General features: G+C 33.3%; 1 protein-coding gene across 3 annotated transcripts in view; it reads right to left on the bottom strand.

The window, feature by feature from the left end:
* Positions 1–4,228: 4,228 nt before the first annotated feature.
* The window catches only part of DNAJB4 (DnaJ heat shock protein family (Hsp40) member B4), a 43,105-nt gene continuing 26,467 nt past the window's right edge, over positions 4,229–20,866 (bottom strand). Inside the window, exons 2-4 of one of the 3 annotated variants that reach the window (XM_077771113.1) lie at positions 14,262–14,503; positions 7,470–8,038; positions 4,229–5,431 (exon numbers count right to left, since the gene is read on the bottom strand). In XM_077771113.1, the coding sequence (XP_077627239.1) occupies positions 5,198–5,431; positions 7,470–8,038; positions 14,262–14,472 (1,014 nt within the window). In that variant the 5' untranslated portion in view covers positions 14,473–14,503 and the 3' untranslated portion in view covers positions 4,229–5,197. Of the gene's footprint in view, positions 5,432–7,469; positions 8,039–14,261; positions 14,946–20,866 lie in introns of those variants that run through there. The other 2 variants (XM_077771112.1, XM_077771114.1) reach the window with 2 other exon arrangements.

Raw genomic sequence — 20,866 nt, 5'->3', positions numbered from 1 at the left:
AGTAAGCATCCTACTTCGCCTCAGGTCATGATTTCGCCATCCGTAAGTTCGAGCTCCACGACGGGCTGTGTGCTGACAGCTCAGAGCCTGGAGCCTGATTCAGATTTTGTCTCCCTCTCTCTCTGCCCCTCCCCTGCTCATGCTCTGTCCCTGTCTCTTTCTCTCTCTTTCTCTCAAAACTAAATAAAAAACATTAAAAAATATTGTGTAATTTGTAACTTATTAAAAAAATCACTAAATATTTCTCAGGCTCTTCTTTAATATAGAACCTCTTATTATAGCTTAATATTACCTTCTGTCCAGATTTTTTATATTCATCTCAGCGCCACCCCTTTAACAGAAACAGGAATGGAGTTGTCTCTGGTTTTATCTCTCATGTTTAAGACTGTATCCAAAATTTATTTTCTTCTGACACTTACTTTAGTCTTTTCCTTTCCTAATTACCAGTTTCTTCTTTTTAAAATTATCTCAGGGCACCTGGGTGGCTCAGTCAGTTACATGTCCATCTTTTGATTTTGGCCCAACTCATGTTCCCAGGGTCATGAGATTGAGCTTCAACTTTGGGCTCCATGCTGGGCATGGAGCCTGCTTGGGACTCTCTCCCTCTCCCTCTGTTCCTCTCCCCTGCTTGGTCATGCATTCTCGCTCTCTCTCAAAAAATAAGTGTTTAAAAATAAATAAATAAAATAAGATAATCTCTTTAAGATGGGTGCCTGGATGGCTGAGTTGGTGACTTGATGTGACTTGATCTTGGGATTGTGAATTAGAGGCCCATATGTGGCAAAGAGTTAACTTAAAATTAGAAAAAGTAAATAAAAACCCAATTATCTCTGTAAGAATGGCTTAAGAACTGCATTCATACAAACCAAATTTCTAAAAGCTACAGAGATTTACCTATCAATTTTACTTTGGGAGAAATTACTACATTTGCAAATGATTATAGATGCTATTGTACTCATTACAAATTTATCTCCTCAATAAAATATGCAGGTTTTTTTCTTCCTCTCTTCTTTCTTTCCTCTTCCTCTTTTCAATTCTCTCTTCCTCTGTCTCTCTCTCCCACCAAAGATATAATTTCACAAATTTTTATTAACTTTTTTACTAGGAAAAATGTTAATTTATATTATTTATCTAAAAGCTCAGATATGGCCTTGAAGTATTTTGAGAATAACATTGGAGTACATTTTTTTTAATTAATGATGGATACATTTCAATTCTCCCTTCCTTAAAAAATGGCAGTTTTCATAATTAATCTTTCAAGTTTTCTAGTTAACACCATCAGATTATAGGTTTAAATTCTACATGCTCATAAATGACTCACAATATTTCAAATATGCTGAATTATACAGATTGCAACAAAGAAGTAGGCAAGTGTATTTTAACAGATTTTGACCTAGTCTTGGAAATTTAACAATGGTACATTATAGCATATTGGTAGGAAATGTTACTGAGAATAAGAAACAGGGACTCAGAATTCCCTTACAAGCTTGCTTTTTAGCCACAAGCAGGCCCCTTGGCCTCTCTGGGCTTACTTCCTCATCTAGAAAATATGATCTCTATTCTTTTCAGCTCAAAAATTTTATGAATTTTATGAACTAAACTTATCACAGAAAAAAAAGAAATGATAAAAATGTTGAAATATTCAATCTATAAAACTTATCTATTCAAATAAAAAGCTACAATTTAAAAGTAACAAATCACAATTTCTTTCTATAATTCTCCATAAAGAGGGATATAAACGCCAGGTACACAGGCAGTCCACTACATTACACATTGTTGGATAAACATTGTTACTAGATCATGGGTAATGTTTAACCTTAACTCTGTGAGGTTAACGGTCTTTGAAATACAAGGATAGAGTAAATTACCTCTAAGCCATTTGCTGAGTCCAATCACATATATTAATTTCATTTTATTCATCATAACTAGTCAAATGATAGTTTTTTTCTTAAAAATAAACAAGCAAAAGTATTTTCAATTCCTTGCCCCCAAGAAAGGCTATTAGTAGGCAGAAGTGATTTGCTAAAAGATAAAGGGTTACAAACTCAGATGCCTTCAGAGGCAGCAAAGCAAGTGAATTGAATGTGTGAAGTAGCTTATATAGAACACAACTGAGATTGCCAGTTCAGTGACAGAACAGTATACGCCTTGCCTATACACACCCTGATTAGAATGCATAAGCAATCTGGTTTTTCTTGCAGGGAAGATAAACATCTCTATCAATTAGCTCACTGGCATCTACAGTACTTCAGAACTATTTCAGGTATCCAAGTATGTGGCTGAATTTAAAAATAACTTTTTAAAATCAAAGTACTTTCACAATTTACATCAATAAGAAACCTTTAAAACTCTTTTACATTAATTCAACATTCAGCAAGTAAAAATTGGGCACCAATTACATGTTAAGGCATTATCAGTATTCTTTAAGGCAAAAGATATTGGTGTACTGTTTCTATATAGCAATGAAAATAAATTTTTTTTACTAGAGAAAAATAATTCTGTCCTTTTAATTTTTTTTTTTTTTTTTTTAGAGAGAGAGCAAGTAGGGAGGGACAGAAGGAAAGAGAGAGAGAGAGAGAGAGGGAGAGAAAGGATACCAAGAAACTCCACACTCAGCACGGGGCCCAAAGGGGGGGCCCAATGCCACAACTCTGGAATCATGACCTGAGCCGAAATCAAGTCAGACACTTAACCGACTGAGCTACCCAGATGCCCAATAATTCTGTACTTCAAAAAAAAATTTTTTTTAATCCAAAGATTATCCATCTACCTAATCTATATCCTTTATTTAGGAAAAAAGCCTGAATCAAGAAATTTGCAATAAATGACAGTGGTTTTAATATAGAAATCATATCCACCACTCTAATGCTTTTAGTTCTCTTTACACCTGTGAGAAAATTCCTATGATGTTTTCCTTCCCTAAGAAGTTTAGGGTTTTTTTTTTTTTTCTTTTTTTTGCTTTTGTTTCTGTTTTATTTTAGAGAGAGAGAGTATATATGCACAAGTTGGGGAGACGGGCAGAGAGAGAGAGAGAGAGAAAGAATCTTAAGCAGGCTCCATGCTCAGTGTGGAGCTTGCTCTGGGCTCGATCCCATGACCCTGGGATCATGACTTGAGTGGAAATCAAGTCAGACACTTAACCAACCGAGTCATCCAAGCACTCCTTCCCTAAGGAGTTTTAGTTGTTCAGAGAACCAAAGTTAAAAAGGAATTATTTATTAATTATGTGGAAGAGTAAGTATGATTAGCTGAATTCTCTGGCATTTTCAACCCTTTTTTCTTTTTAGATTTTAATTTTTGAACCTCTATATCCAATCTGGGGCTAAAGCTCACAACCCAGAGATCAAAAGTCACATACTCTACCAACTGAGCTGGCCAGCTTCCATTTGCAACTAAAGCATATGATGATTTCCAGCAGTTCTATTCTTAGATATATACCCAAGAAAATGAAAGTTGTGTACACAAAAACTTGTACAAAATGTGCATAGCAGCGTTATTCACAACAGCCAAAAAATGGAAATAACCTAAATGCCCATCAGCTAATAAATGGATAAACAAAATGTGGTATCTCCATAGAACAGAACATTATTTGGCCATAAAAAAGGAATCATCAGAAGTACTGATATATGATGCAACATGGATATAACTTTTACACATCATGCTAAGTGAAAGAAGTGAAGTGAAAAAAAGTCACATATTCTTTGATCCCACTAGATGTCCAGAATAGACCTCTCTAACCAAGAGAGACAGAAGTAGATTTGTGTTCGCCAGGCACTGAAGAATAGGAAGTGAGTGCTAATGGATATGGAGTTTCCTTTTCAGGTGATGAAAAGTTCTGGATTCAGTGGTTACATAACTCTGTGAATATAGTAACCACTGAAATATATACTTTTAAAAAGGTAAGCTTTATGGCATGTTAATTATATTGCAATAAGGCTATAAAAAGTATGTGGTAATTCTAACCTATTTATTGAATTTCTAAAAGAAGACTCATAGTCTGCTAAAGAGTAATAGGATCCTATATACCTTGTACATGTATCAGTCATCCTGAAAACTACTTTTGAACCAAAAACTTTGTCTCAAGACATCACTCTTACTATAGTTAAAAGAAAAAGAAAACAATTTTTTAAACGTAAATATATTTAAAAAATTAAAACACCTAAGAAATGCAATCTATACATATGAAAAAGTAAAATATTTATATGCATAACAAGTAGTAGCAACATCATTCATAAGCAGCAGTTAGTGTTTATTTTCCCCGTATTTTGGTTTAACACCATAGTGGTACTTTATTCTTTTTAGGGAAATTGCATAAGGTACATATAGCATATTATCAGTAAGTTATAGAAGACTGTGTAATTGGAAAATTAATTCCAAGTAACAATATTTCCTCTAAAAACACATTTATTGTTAAACAAATTATTTTAAACTAGTGGACAATAAAATGTGCCTATAATTTATTAAGTCCAAGATATATAGTCAACTTGCATAAAATTACACATGGCATTTTAAAAACAGCCTATTTCTAAAATATCAGTAATTCAGGCAATTGGGATTTCCACAGGAGATAAATTGCCATTAATTTCCTTTTTATGATGAAAATTTCTGCCTTAAGAACATTACAACTATGTTATTAAGAAATGCTACAGCATACTTTAAAAATCAAAATGGTAAAACATATGCATTAGCATATTCTTTTATGGGTACCAGCCCTATAGCAGCATTTCATATGGAGATTTAAATCTAGTCAACCACATTTCCAAATGACTTGGGTTTTTATTTTCTAGAAATACATATCACATGTGTAGTTTAGTTAAGAATTTAAATTTCCATTATAAATGAGAACCTATCATACTGATAATGTAAAGATAAAAGAAATAAAGTACTTGGATAGGCTAGTACTTTATTAGAAATATATCCACTAATTCCACAAAAACAAATTTTACATGAAGCAAAATACTAAAAATTTCTGATTTGGGAGAAATGAAATAAAATACAGTGAATAGGTTTTCTCTTCATCTCTAACTGTAAAAATCCCTTTTGCCTATTTATTTGACCCGTCTCTATTCATGCAATTTAATGAATCCTCAAAATAATTTACACATCTTTATACAGAATTCACATCTACATCAGTAAACTGCCAGTCCTTTTATATTTTCAGTGCCTTATCAAAATATGGGTAACAAAGTTTTTCATTCTATGAGGCAGGAAGATGTTTCCTAAGTACTTCTTTGGATGATGAGGATATAGTATCTGGGAATGACACCTCAAATTCTATAAGAAGGTCACCACGCTGGTCAGGATTTTTTGGAAATGGCAGCCCATATCCAATAATTCTTCTCCTCATTCCAGGTTTCACAATATCATTTATTGACATGGGTATGGTTCTTCCATCCATTGTTGGCACATTAATTGAGCAGCCACACAATGCCTGAAATAGACCAGATAAAATGAACAAACTCTAAAACTTAAAAAACTCAACAAAAATATAACCACGTGTGAAGGATGAAACCACTAAGGTAAAATTTTAACCCCTAAAAGAATATCAATAATTATAAGACTTTTTCCCTTTTAGCAAATGTCTTGAGGACATGCATGATCAGACATATTACAAAAGAAGAAAAGGAGAAGGGGAAGGAAAGGAAAAGAAAAGAGAAGTAAAAGATGTCTTCCACAATACCCTGAAATGAAATGGAATGTTTGAAGCTGCCATTACGACATTCAAAATGCAGGGATGGAAATGGACAAGAAAAGAGGGAGAAATTTAGGAGAAGAGTAGAATAAGAGTAACTACCTACTTCTCTGGAAGGAAAAATACTAGGATAAGAAATACATTTATTGGTTTTGTCAACAAATGTTTACTGAGTGCGTACTATATGCCACACATTCGTGCTAGATGCTGAGCTGAGGGACCATGAACACAGACCCCACTGTAGGGAATGCACAAGGAACTCAGAAACAAACCAGTAATAATACAGTATATATAATATTGGCACAGAGTTGCAAAAGTCTTTTGTGAGACAAAGGGCACCCGTCTTACCCCCTTATCTTCTGATAGTACAGAATGTTTGAGCTAAGCTTTGGACCTTTAGCAGGTATTGAAGCAGAGCGAGAAACAACAGTGTTCCATAGATTAGAGCTCAGACAATGACATAGATGTATATAAGATAATAATAGAGCAAACTTAGGGATATGTATATACATTTATAGGTAGATATCAGATTTAAAATGACCTCTTTTTTTTTAAGTTTATTTTTATTTATTTTTGAGAGAGAGAGCAAACAGGGGAGGGACAGAGAGAGAGGGAGACAGAATCCCAAGCAGGCTCCATGCTGTTAGCTTAAACTCACAAACCATGAGATCACGACCTAAGCTGAAATGAAGAGTCGGATACTTAACAGACTGAGCCACCTAGGCACCCCTAAAATGACCTTTCATTTTAAGCTAAAAAGTTTGGACTTTATTGTAGATGCTATGTGGAATTATTTAAGAATTTTAAGCAGGGAACTGACATGGCCATATTTGCAGGATTATAATGCAATTTGAAAAATAGTGTCTAAAATCAGAACAAACAAGAACTTATATATTAAAGTAGTACCCTTACAATTATTTTAAATTAATATTTTTGTTATATAATTATTACTCCACATTAACAATTTTGAAAAAAAATCTTAATACATGGACTAAGGTGATAAAATACCAGTGTATATCTCATAAACCATATCTATAAAAACTGAGTAGAGTTAACCCGGTATAGGTTTCATAGTACATAATCCAGCTAGCACTTAAAGTTGGCATTAAATTGTTAGTACAGGTAATTAAACTTAGAAAACATAATCCTATCCATAAGAGAGGCATTATAGGGGTGCCTGGGTGGCTCAGTCAATTGAACGTCCAACTTTGGCTCAGGGCATGATCTCGTAGTTTGTGGGTTCGAGCCCTGGGTTGGGCTTTCTGCTGTCAGTGTAGAGCCCACTTTGGATCCTCTGTTCCCTTCTCTCCCTGCTCCTCCCCCACTCACACACACACTCTCTCACTCTCTTTCTTGCAAATAAATAAACATTTTTTTAAAAAAGAGGTATTATAGTAGTACTACCTCTGGGGGTTCTTATGAGAATTTAAAAAATAACAGAGGCGCCTGGGTGGCTCAGTCAGTAAAGCGTCCAACTTTGGCTCAGGTCATGATCTCCCAGTTCGTGGGTTCAAGCCCCACACCGGGTTCTGTGCTGGCAGATCAGAGCCTGGAGCCTGCTTCAGATTCTGTGTGTCCCTCTCTCTCTGTCCCTTCCCTACTCATGTTCTGTCTCTCTCTGTCTCAAAAATAAATAAACTATAAAATAAATAAAATAAATAAAAAAATAAAAATAACATATACTAAACATTTAATATTAGCTCTTATTTAGATAAATTCCCTAAGATCAGATACATAATTCTGTTTGGTTTCAGAATCCCTGTTGCTACTAACTTACCTCTCGTAAAGTAATTTTAGCAGTGTAAATTATATTTGACCCATCCCTTTTAAATTTGGGGTGATCTTTATCTTTAATGATAAAAACAATGTCTGCTGGAATACTAGTTGGCGTTTCATCTCCTTCCCTTGGAAAAGTAATTTTGGTGCCTTCTTTCCACCCTTTTTTAATCTCGATGGTGAGAATTTTGTCCTCAGATCTATAACTCCTTCCATCAGGATTTAACCTTTTTCGAGAAATCTTCATCCGTTTGGTACAGCCACTATATATTTCTTCAAGTGATACTCTAAGTTCATGAATAACTGGAGGATCTTGTTTAATGCGGGATGGCCCCACAGAATTCCTGTCTCTCGGATATCCATTCATGCTGAATCCAAAGGCAGTAAAAGGATCTCCATCTACTTCCATTTCATCAGAATCTCTACCACCAGGCATCCGTCTTCCAAAGAAAATTTCAAAGGGGTTGGAACCTCCAAAGAATGCTGCAAATGTGGCATGGGGATCACCGTGAAAGGTGTACCGGAAGGTACCTCCTTGTCCATCAGTACCTCCTGCTCCTCCTTTCAACCCTAAATGAACACATGAACATGATTAGAAAAAAGCCTGCAACTCTTGAAAGTTAAACTTTCAAAAATTGTATTACTAATAAAATTTTGGCCAACTTTGGTTACAATTTATTAAGATCGGCCAGAAATGCCATTGTAACTAAATACAGAACAGTTAACCTTACTTTTGATCATTCCATCCTAAGATAAATTTTTAGCTTTCAAATTCTTCCTCGACATCCCCATCTTTAGAGATCATTTATTCCTGAATCTTTGTTCCATAGGTAAATAAGAAAATAAAATCGGGAACCTCTTGTCTCATAAACCACTGGTTTGACAATCTGAAGTATGTAAGTTTTCAAAAGATGCCAATTGAAAGGTCTTTGGTAACCAATGCAAAATACATAACCTAAATCTTTAAGTATTATTATAATCGGTGAGCATAATCAATAATATAAAATACCATATTCATAGTAACTAGCTTCATTTTAGATCATCTTTTACTGTTTAAGAATTAAAATAGAACTCTTTCTATGGCAGAAAGGGGAAAAATTCTAATAGGAAACATTATGAAAAATATTTCTTTAAACTGTTATCTGACAAAATTGTTTATCTAGGCACACCATGTGATAGGATTCTTTTCAACACTATATAGAAAGAAGACTAAAATCAAGAGCTGTAAACATTCTGTAAGTCCTTTGGACTGGTTATTTCTGTCTATTGTGGACAACTTGCTCCAGACTCTGAGATAGTGATCTTTTGACACGGTTCTTTAAGATTCAACTAAGTAATATGTAGTTCACAAACAATTATACTTTCAAGACCGCATTTCCTGCTATATACCAAGGAAGGTTTCTGTTAAAGACCCACCAAACATTAGTATATTGGTCTTTTAAAGGATCAATACTGACAAGAATTTATATCATTATAGTAGTCACAAAGTTTCTGAATGGGACTTATGGGCATTCCTGACTAAGGAAACAAACAGGAATAGAACCTAAAAAATTTTAAACTATGATACATTCAAGAGGTTAAACTAAGAGATTCCAATATGTTCAAAGAGTGAGTAATTTGAGGGCAGGAAATACATTCTATTCATTTTTGCATTGCTCATATAAACAGGGCTGAAAATGATGGTGCTCATGTTTATTGAACAGAGAATAAACTAATTCTTAAAGTGTGTTTAAACTTTAAAAAGAGGCAAAAGCTATATAAAGCATAATCACACATACACATATATGAGAGATTTAATAATAAAAAATTATACTGGAATCACTCAGTATGCTTACAAAGAGACTTAGTTTTGCATGTTTTATCCTATTTGTTTTCTTCCGTTAAAAAATACATATATATTTTTGAATTTGAATATAGTATTGAATCACTATATGGTATACCTGAATCTAATATAACACTTTGTTAACTAACTGGAATAAAAATTAAAACTTCAAAACAAACAAACATATACAGTCTTTTTCATGCAACAGTCTCAACTGATGTTTAAATTTTTACCTTCATCCATGAATAAAAATCTGGAGAGACCTAGAAAAATCTAATAATCTGAAAAATTGTCAAAATATGTATTGAATGATATATCCAAATGGCAGTTAAGATGTTCCTTACAGAAAAAGAATGACAAGTTTAAGCAGGACAAGGAGTTTTAATGTACGGCTCACACAAAACTTCTTTTTATAATTCTTAGTGGTACAGTTAGAACTCCAAATGTTAAAAAAAGATAGTGACAGAGTTTTATAAATGACAAGTTATGTATATTGCTCAAGGTCATGACCAATGTGACTAAACCAATGCTTAAATTACTTCAATCATTTCATCTTTTATCCCAGAAATATAATAGAGTATAATAGTTTAACAGCAAGTTGAGTAAATTAGCTTGCCCAATCTAACCCTCTACAAGACAAAATATAAGTGTTTTGGACTCATAATAAATTCATTAAAAGAATGAATAACATTTTAAGTTACTACGTTATGGGTTTGGCTTTTCCCTAAAACCTCTTCCCTCCTCTGCCAAAAATGGTAACTCAATCAGGATTACAGAGTCCCTGAGAAGATTCACACAGTCTGAAATGACATTTATCAAAGCTGACAAAAAGCCTCTAATGGAGCTTTGAGGTTTTCCTTGACACTAAACTGTCAAGTTCATGGCTCAGATTAAGTACAAGGCTACTATGACTGAGAAAATCCTACCGATATCCTTAATAATATAACATGAATTATGCAAGTGCCACTTGCATTGCCTAGCACTGAATGGTAACAGGCATGTTATCAAGTATACAGTCAACTCGTTAGTAGATACATTTTGACTGCTCATGGAAAATTTTAATATTCAACTGGATTCCCTCTGCTCTCCAAAATGTTTTCAAGGCACGATCATCACTTTGCATGATCACGGAATATACTCTAGAACCAGAATTTGCCCATGTTATAGCAAGACAGCTATTATTTAAAAATAACAAACCAACCAATTTGCAATCCAAAAAAAAATATGTGTTTGGCATACTCTCCATAACAATAATTTCCAGTAGTTAGTTAGGTGAAAGTTTGTCAAAAGCAGCAGCACTGGAGAAGGATTAGGATTTCAAAGAAAAAAAAATCAGAGGACTTAAACAACTCCTACTTTAAGGGGATTTAAAAAAATTTTTTTTAAATGTTTATCATTTGTGAGCGAGAGACAGAGCATGAGTGGGGGAGGAACAGAGAGAGAGGGAGACACAGAACCCGAAGCAGACTCCAGGCTCCAAGCTGTCAGCACAGAGTCTGACGCCTGGCTCGAACCCACAAACTGCAAGATCATGACCTGAGCCACAGTCGGCGCTTAACCAACTGAGCCACCCAGGTGCCCCTGAAGGAGATTTAATATGTAAAAATCTAGATTAATATTAAGACTTACAAAGTTACTCAAAATTTCAACTTATCTTTAAAAATACATAGCAAATAATAAGAGATTCAGTTGATTACATAAACTAAAGAAGGAACAAGTGAGTATAAAGATTAATATACTGAACACAAGTTGGATCACTATAAATACTACCTTTTAGTACTTAAAGAAAGTTACTGAATAAACTACAAACAAAAAAAAGGCATAAAGAAAAAGAAATCTAGGATCTAGGGTTACAGATCTGGGATACTGCAAGGACACATTACTGAGTCTTTTGTTGTTGTTGTTAAGTCTTTTAATACAAACTTCTGTTGAAATCCATTGAACCATAAACCTAAAACCTTCTGGTAGATATAGGTTCAAAATCCAATTTTAAATTTCTGTAGTTGTGGGGTTTTTTGTTTTCAAATGATTCAACTATGGAGAACATTTCTCTATTTTTAAAAATAGCTTTATTTATTACATACTGTGAAAGTAACCCATTACAAATATATAATTCAATGATTTTAGTAAAGTTGTAGAGTTGTGCCGCCATCATCACAATCCAGTTATAGATCATTTCCATCAACCCAACCAGTTCTCTACTCTCTGTAGCTAAATCCTGCTCCCACTTCTAGCAGTAGGCAACCCACTGATCTGCTTTCTTTCTCTGTAAATGTGCCTCTTCCATGCATTTCAATAAATGCAATCATAGAATATATAGCCTCTGACATCTGACTTCTTTTATTTAGCATCGTTTTTGAGGTTCACCCATGTTATAGCATGTTTCATATTAAGTCAATCTTTTTAATGCTAAGTAGTACACCAGTGTGTACCTGTGTGTGTACACACGTACATATGTACCACATTTTGCTTATCCATTCACTTAATGACAATACTTGTAAAATTATTTCCAATTTGGGTGGAACTGCTGGGTCATATGGCAAATTTAAAACATCTCTAGTTTTGTCCAAAATTGGTAAAACCCAGCATTTAAAACTGTGGATATTAGAGAATCTTCAAAACATGAATAAACTGGGTCACTGGTTCTCTTCATTTCTAAATATATAAATTTAGCATGTTCAACTCATACACTTCTCAGTTCATGGTTCCTGTTCCCACTGTCCCAGGCCTTGAAAAAGAGTGTAATAATTGGGGGAAACAACTATATCATGTAAATTACAAACAGCTCCGGAGTCCTAACATGTAGTGTTTTGTGACTAGTGGAGAAACACATATCGCTCTGGAACTGGGGCTGCAGGTACAAACTGACCAATGAAAGGCAAAGAGAAAAAATATTTTCCCACATTTAAACAGTATACCTAAAAGGAATTTTTTTCAAAGAATAAATGAGCGATTCTGAATAAAGAGCAAATAAATATAATGCTTTTCTGTAAAGGAAGAATAATTTTGAAAAGACAACCAAATAATTTTCATTTAACTGTATTCGTTCAAATAACTCCTAACTAGAGAATATTTCTGAATATATTTCAATGGATTAAAAATTTATTCTGCCCTCTCCAATACCTTTTTTTTTTTTTTTTTTTTAGCAATTATCTGAATCAAGAACAAAAAAGGTTCAGGGTACAGAGATGATACTGCTTTCGTTTTTAAAAAATTCACTCACTGTGATGATGACCAGTAAAAATCAAACTAGAGCAATACCACTCAAGAAAAACACTAGTTAAGAGGTAATATTAAGCCAAGAAAAATGTCTCATTGGATGACATGAAAATTCTGGAGATAAATATCCTTAGTATACACTGAATCCTATGGCTTAGTCAAAAAAAACTTGAGCCATCAGTGAGATGTGGGTTAAGCAGTGGATATCTGCTTTTTCATGGGTATGTATAGTGTTACTCCATGTTTGTGAATTTCTTTACAAAATCACAAATAACTTATTCAGAAAGAGTATATTATAAGTATCTCACAATCCTGGTTAGCTTTTGAGATGAACCAAATTGTTGTATTTTGATTAGTATGGCCATAAAGGAACAAGCAGAATTGAACTGGCCATTATTTGCCTTTTTCAATATTTATCTTGTAAGAACCTGACACTGCAGGTCCTCATCACCAACAACAGAAACTGCATTTTGGCAACTCAGATCAAAAAGAAAAACAAAACAAAACAAAAAGGAAAAACAACTTTCTACCCAATCATGTTGCTTATATAAATGTATTTTTTGTTTTAAATGAGCAATTAGTGCTTCACTGTATTTTAGGATATATTTCTAATTAGGAAAACTTTACGTTACGTGCAATGAAGGAGGCAAAGAAATAACAAAAGTTTTCATAACTACAATGATTTAAAAGAGAATATTTTGGGAGAAAAAAAATAATGAAATAACTTGGTCCCGATTTGAAATGTTAAAAATCTCAGAACCTGTAGGAATTAAAGTGTTTTGTTGTTGCTGTTAATTAGCAATTTAAAATAGTCTTACTTCATAGCTACATTTATATGGAGATGATTGACAAACTTAATTTAAAATCCAGAATGATAAAAGGATAATCTTAAATAACCCCTGTATACTGTATTCAACTAGTTTCTGATCTCACAATTCAAGAAACAAAAGTATGGCAAGGAGAGGAAAGGGAAGTTGTCACGCTTTCCTCAAAACCTAGATAGTAAAATTTCAGAAGAAATAATGTTACCTAAAAGTGAATCAATAATTGTTCTAACGAGGTGGCCATTTTAGGTCAAAAATTGTATTTCTGAGATCTCAGTTTCTTGGCACACACTTACTGTTTACAATTAAGCTAAAAACTTGTTCTGGTATTTTATGACATCAGGAAAATTCTTTCCTCTCCAGGCGGAATGCCAAAAACAACTACAGCTGAATGCCTGGGCCTTCTGCTTCTCAGAGACGATTCTGTCTTGTTCCGTCTAAACTAAATTGCTATCAGAAAGGCAAAACTTCTCTTGTTTTTGCGAATAAAATATAAACTACCCAGAATTTGAACCGCCAATCTTAAAATTTTAAATGACTGAAGGATCTTTATTGGTTCTGACAGAAAATTCATTAGAAAACAAAACAGGTTGCATAAGACTTTTGACACAATTCATTAATGGGCATGGGAATTCAAGCTGTCTTTTCAAATATATAATGTTAACATAAATCTAAAGGTAGAATACATATATTACAAAATGCCCCCCAAAAGTCAAGCAAATACATTTCATTCACAGCTATGTAATAATATTCATTCATATGATCAAAGATGAAATCTTGTTTTTATCCATTATTTGTCTTTATACTTTTGATGCCTGAGAATTTATTTTAATTATGACCATAAAGCTGAAAGGGGGGGTGTGGGAGGTGGGGAGAGAGACGGAGAAGCAGAGCAGGAGAGACCGAAAGATATACACAGAATACTTACCTTCCTCCCCAAACTGATCATATATTTCTCTCTTTTTAGGATCACTCAATACTTCATAAGCTTCTGCGACCTCTTTAAATTTTTCCTCTGCTTGAGGAGATTTGTTCTTGTCCGGATGAAATCTGAGGGCTTGTTTTCGGTAAGCTTTTTTAATATCTTCATCTGAAGCTCCTTTTTCAATTCCCAAAATGCAATAATAGTCTTTCCCCATTTCGAATGCCTTGAAATGAACTTAGGTTTCCCTTTGTGAAAGAAAACAGCGTCCCCAGTCTTAGCAATACAATGATTCCAAGAAAAATAAACCGAGCTGGGTATTTTAAAAGTTAAAGCAAATCAGCAATTCAGCTTCGCTGTCTTAAGGCAGCAAGCAAGCAGCGTCTCTGTATTTAATTCCTTCCCCAAAGGCTCACTTACAGATAAATATACACTACACAGGAGACAGCCTCCTTCTAGATCCTCCCATTTTCACTACGTGTCTCTGTACTTTCTAGAACAGCAAATGCTACAGGACGTCACTTCCCAGCTGCCTCTAGCCTAAGTACTGAGCTAGGTTTTCTCCTCCTCCACGATTAACTGTTTATTTTCCTTCTGGCTCTACCATTTTCATTTCCTTTTTAAGAAGCTAAGTGGATTAAGAAACCAATATTTCAGCACAGAATATCATAACTATGTATTTATTTACTCTATTGTAGGAGGAAAAAAACAACAAAAATAATTACAGCCATTAGGCATCCTGTGTTAAAATAAATTAAAAGCATTATACAAATAAAAGTACCCTTGAACTTATTTTAGGTATTTTAATTTTAATTTGAGGTTATCCAAATGTAAGATACACAATACTAAAATATGGTTTAAATTAACATTTTCAGATAATTTGTGTCATTTTTAGAATTCTTGGGGTATATCAATCAGAAATGCCAGCAAGTCAATATACCAATTTCACATTGTAAAAGGCTACATATCATAAACATCAAAAGCAGTAAAGGACTTGAATATTATCTTAGGTAGTGGTTTTAACTAGTTTTCTGTAGCAGGTAAGAGTTAATAGTTCTGGCAAACTAAATATTTGTAAAACTTCATATCTGATTTTAGCTACTTTATCAAAAACAGAATGAGATCCCACTACCCCCACCTCTGTCTCCGCCCATTTCTAAGAGTCGTTATTTAAAGAATTTTTGTGCTGCAGGAAAGATAGAAGAAAGTATCAGGTTACAGACAGTAAATACTCATGTTTCTAATGTTTCTTATAAGACCTTAACTGGATCATCTTAAAATCTGGATATGCTATTTACAGGGCAGTGATATGAGAAACATTTTTTCTTTTAAAACCACATTTCCCTAATTATAGTTATCAATATTCATTGCTGAAGGTTTTCTAAAACACAGAAAGAAAAAATAAAACCACCTTAGGTAATCCCTGCTAAATATATTTCCTTCTAGTCATTTTTTCCCTATAGGTATTTAAATTATATTTATATTTATAGTTTTGTATTTTTTGTTAACAAAGTTTATATCATATCATTTACATACACTTTTGATGCCTGCTTTTTTTGCATATATTTTGTATATTTATGAGAAATATTTTTAATCTATATTACTCATCTTTTATCTCCTATATTGTCTCGTCATCTTTTCAAAGATGTTCCCGTTTCTAATACAAGGGAAAGATAGATTAATAAGACAATGTCAAAAAGAATTGCACAGAGCCCTATAGATACTTTAAATCTGTAAACTTAAAAGAAAACAAAGAACATTTAAAGGAAAAGTAAATGTACATATGTTTAGAGTATAATGAAAAGGTAACAATCACATGTTAACTTTTAAAGCTATGGGAACACCTACTCTATATGCCAAGCAGCTTTACATTAGTGATTCAGCAATTCTTTCAGAACATTCATCTCTTTTGCATTTGACAGCTGGGGTTTCCTGTTTTTCAAAACTCTCTTTTAAAAATACTTTGGTATTAGAAACGTATAGCATCTTCCTAGCCTATTTACAGATTACAAAGGTTTGTCAGTCATTCAAACAAATTTTTTAGTCCCACCCAAGGAATACTCAATGTCAAAAGGTTACCATTCAAATCCAGAAAAATTTAGGGGGAAATGCTAATATCCAAAGTCACCTTAAAACTCCTACTTAAGAAAAAAATTGCAAGTTGAAGTCCAGTAGTAGTACAGCATCTGCAGTAAAAATATAATAAAAATCACTTTTTCTAAAATTAATTTCCAAAAGAGTTCCTTTAAAATATTCACTACCAAAGAAACACTGACATTACTATCTGTGAAAAGCCTGAAATGTTCTAGTGGGTAATGCTGGGAGGAAAGAAAAAATAGATTCTTATCTGACTTAATCACTTTCAGATAGCTAGAAATATTATTAGGACTTAGCATATTAAATGATTTTAGAACCCGAAGACTAAATCTTTCACATTTCTGAGCAGTGCATTATCTATTAACAAAAGGAAACAAATTTGACTTTCTACATGTAGAGAAGGATGATAAAGGATTTATATATTTCTTCAAACATCATACACACAAAAAAAGAACCATGTGGTAAACTTGAAAAGCAAGAATGCATCTCAACTGTGACATTTCAAGTTATTAAGGAAGCAGTTATAATTTGAAGACTTTAATAATAAAACAGTCTAGCTAGGTTTTGGTAAAATGAGTAGTATAAATAATTCTTTCAAACATTTGGGAACAATGCCAACAGACACATGAAAAGATGTTCAACATCACTAATCATCAGGGAAATGCAAATCAAAGCCACAATGAGATACTACCTCACACCAGTCAGAATGGATACTATCAAAAAGACAAGAAATAACAAATGTTGGTGAGGATGTGAAGAAAAGAGAACCCTCATGCACTGTTAGTGGAAATGTATATCAGAACAACTACTGTAGAAAAGATTGTGGAGCTTCCTCAAAAATTTAAAAATAGAAATTCCACAAGATCCAGTAATTCCACTACTGGGCATTTACCCGAAGAAAACAGAAACACTAATTCAAAAAGATAAGAGCACCCATACATTCATTACAGCATTATTTACAATAGCCAAGATATGGAAGCAACCTAAATGTCCATTCATAGATGAATGGATAAAGACATTATATATGGGAACAAATAAGTCTTAGGGATGACAGATACAGCATAGGAAATATAGTCAATGGTATTCTAATAGCATTGTATGATGACAGATGGTACATATACTTGTGGTGAACACAGCATATAGGGTTGCTGATTCACTGTACTATACACTTGAAACTAGTATAATATTGTGTGTTCAACTATACTGCAATAAAGAAAATAAATATGGCAGCATCAGTGGGCAGTTAGGGGGTCAAGGCCGACTCACACCCACAGCCAGGTGAACCTGACTATTCCTCCACTGCTTCAATGTCAAGTGGGCAGAAAAAAGCACCATGGAGCCTAGGAAATTAGGTAGACCCAGAAAGAGAGAAAAAAAACAAAAAACAAAAAATGGTACACTCAGGCTACTGAGGAAACACATTCTTTTTCTTTTTTAAGAGCTAAAATCCAGTACTTTTTTTTTTTAAAGAATAAGAAACACTCAAATAACAGGAAAATTATTCCTGAAATGTGTAACTCTATACTACTCTCCTAAGATTCTCTCTCAGAGCACTTGGAAGGAGCGGGGCCCTACCCACATCTTGGTTTAGATGCCAGAAGTGTGAGAATAAATTTTTGTTGTGTTAAGATGTTTACCTTGTGACAGTTTGTTTTAGCAGCCCTAGGAAACAAATACAGTAAGAAATACAAAAAAGTATATATGATTGACAGTTCAAAATTGGTAAAAATAAGCACCTATTTATCCATTTAAAAAATAAATAATAAAAATAATTTTAAAAACCATTTGGGAACAAGTATTAAAAACAATTTAAAATCCCTGTAAATACCATTCCTGGAAATTTGTCCCTAGAAAATAATTTAAAGAAAAAAAACTATGAACATACTAATAAACTCATTGAATTAGATGCAATAGGGTAATGGATTAATATAGTCATTAAGCTACATAGTATTTTAGAGAAATTTTACTCTTATATTTACTTTTTTCAGACTGAGCTATCTCCTCTACCACTTAGGGGTTAAAAATCCATTACACAATCATTTTATGTTAAAATTTTTTCATCTACTTTTTTTTAATCTATGAGATGAGGGTGTTTTGTTTGTTTTTTTAATCAGAGTGGGTGACCAATTGTCATCCCTGTAAATAATGATCATGACAAAAATAGAGTATGTAAAGGAAAAAGTAGGGGGCAGCCTTTAGGGAAAATGGAGCTGAGATGTGAACAAGGTTCTTTTAATATTTTTAAAAGTAAAAATAAAAGCCAGAAAACTACATAAGTCTATTTGAAACATCGTTTAAAAATAAAATAGATCCTTGCTTATTTGATTTTATACATATATATATGTAGATATCTTATACATATATGTATGTATGTATGTATGTATGGCAGAAAGTTTGGGTAACAAGAACTAGAAATAGTAAACATGCACTTTTTTCCCCTTAAATTTCTTTAAGGCTGCTATATTTTTAACAAAGATATTAGTATATGTATTAAAAAACTTTTACTTTACTACTCAAACATTAATGAGATTATTCCATAAAAACACAATTCTCTTTATTAAAAGAAAATTACAGGGGCACCTGGCTGCCTCATTTGATAGAACTTGTGACTCTTGATCTTGGGATCATGAGTTCAAGCCTCATATTGGGTGTAGAGTTTACTTTAAAAATAAGTAAGTTAATTAATTAATTAATTAATATTACAAAGAGATTATTTTCCTTAGTGTTTACAGTTTACAAGGTTAAGTTCCCCTGCTGGGATAGGGATGGTTCATCTCTAACTAAGTAAAGCTCTATCGTATTTTAAGACATTTTAATTTTTTCAACCAAGTCAGAAAACTTAAGTGTGTTTATTATTTTATTTATCAAAGTTTTTTTAACATGGTTTCACAGTTTTTGTCCCAGTAATATATTTGGAGGAAGTATATCACTCTATTTTAGGGAGACATGGGCCAGAATTCAGTAAAAATTCTAATAACATTGTATTTTTTTTTCCAACAACTTTAACAAAGGTTACTTATTTGGGATATTATGCTTTCATAGTAACTATAGATAGGTTATTTTTACAGAAACTATTTTTGATTGTATAATCACAGTTTCAAATATTACACATGTTTAGATATGAGAGCTAAAGATAGCACTTGAACCACACACTAAAAATCCTAAAAGTCCATAACTAGTCATTCAACTGATGCCATCTTCACCTTCTACTTTGGCTTTAATGCAATGTTTGCATTCTTAAATTTTTTTTAAAAGTCATCTCTACACCCAAAGTAGAGCTTGAATTCACGACCCAGAGATCAAGAGTCAAGCATGCACTACTGACTAAGCCAGCCAGGTGCCCCTTAAAATACATATCTTTGATTTGGGAGTCAGAAGATCTTTCTAGTTTTAGTTTCTGTTGATGCCACATATACCTCAATTATACTAATTTGAAAGTTGCCTAGGGGGAACTATTATTTATGATTGAATCTTTAATTTCTAGCATAAAGGATCTACAAATGTCTAAAGAATAAAGACCTAAGAATTTAAATGCTTTCTAACCTCAGCTCTGCCACTTAATAGGTGAGTTATTTAGACAAATCATTTAATTTCTCTGAACTCCTAACTCATAAAGGTTATTGTGAGAAGCACTAAAATGTATGTGATGACATATCCATATAAAATGCTTTCATTAGTTTAAACTATACAAACCATTTTGCTACCACTTGGAGATATCCCTTTGCTCAGGAAGTTTTAGTTGTTACAAAGTATGAAAATAACTAGAGTTATCCCCAAAGGATTCAGGTATCTTCTAAGGTCATGCCCTTTGCCGTGTTCCCTTTTCAGACTTTTCTTTCTGAATTTTAGTCTCTTAGTGTCAAAAACAGTAACTGCTCTGGGTCTTCCCTATAGTAACATTCATATAATATCATTTATGAAAACACTTCCATGTGCTTTCTCGTGTGTATTGTGTATATGCATACACATATGATATTGAACTAGTGATAAGATTTCAAAGAGCTTTTCTCTAGCTAGCAATCTAATAGTGAGCTATGATATTTATTCTTAAAACTAGAGTAGACATTGTTCTAATATTAACATACACTTAAAGAGTACTAGACTGTGTCTGTTCTATTACCTGATCTGCTTTTAGATATCTAAATAATTTCATATAATCAAACTTGACCACATAGTAACTGGATATATCTTCAACCTTTACATATTCTACTTTCCTAAGATGCCTTTAAGCCTGAGAATTCTTATAGAAATTATCACTTAATTAAGTCAGGCAGAAAAGGACAAATATCATATGTTTGCACGTATAGGAGGATTAGGAGAAACTTAATGGAGGACCATGGGGGAGAAGAAAGGGGGAAATGGTGGGGGAAAGGGAGAGAGGCAAACCATGAGAGACCCTTGAATGCTGAGAACAAACTGAGGACTCATGGGTGTGGGGGGGTGGGGGGAGATGGGCATGGAGGAGGGCACTTGTGGGGATGAGCACTGGATGTTATATGGAAACCAACTTGACA

Source organism: Crocuta crocuta, unplaced genomic scaffold (assembly GCF_008692635.1).
Source record: "Crocuta crocuta isolate KB4526 unplaced genomic scaffold, BGI_CrCroc_1.0 scaffold125, whole genome shotgun sequence".
Taxonomy (NCBI): Eukaryota; Metazoa; Chordata; class Mammalia; order Carnivora; family Hyaenidae; genus Crocuta; species Crocuta crocuta.
The sequence above is the reverse complement of the archived record's forward strand: the minus strand, read 5'-3'. Positions and strand labels throughout refer to the sequence as shown.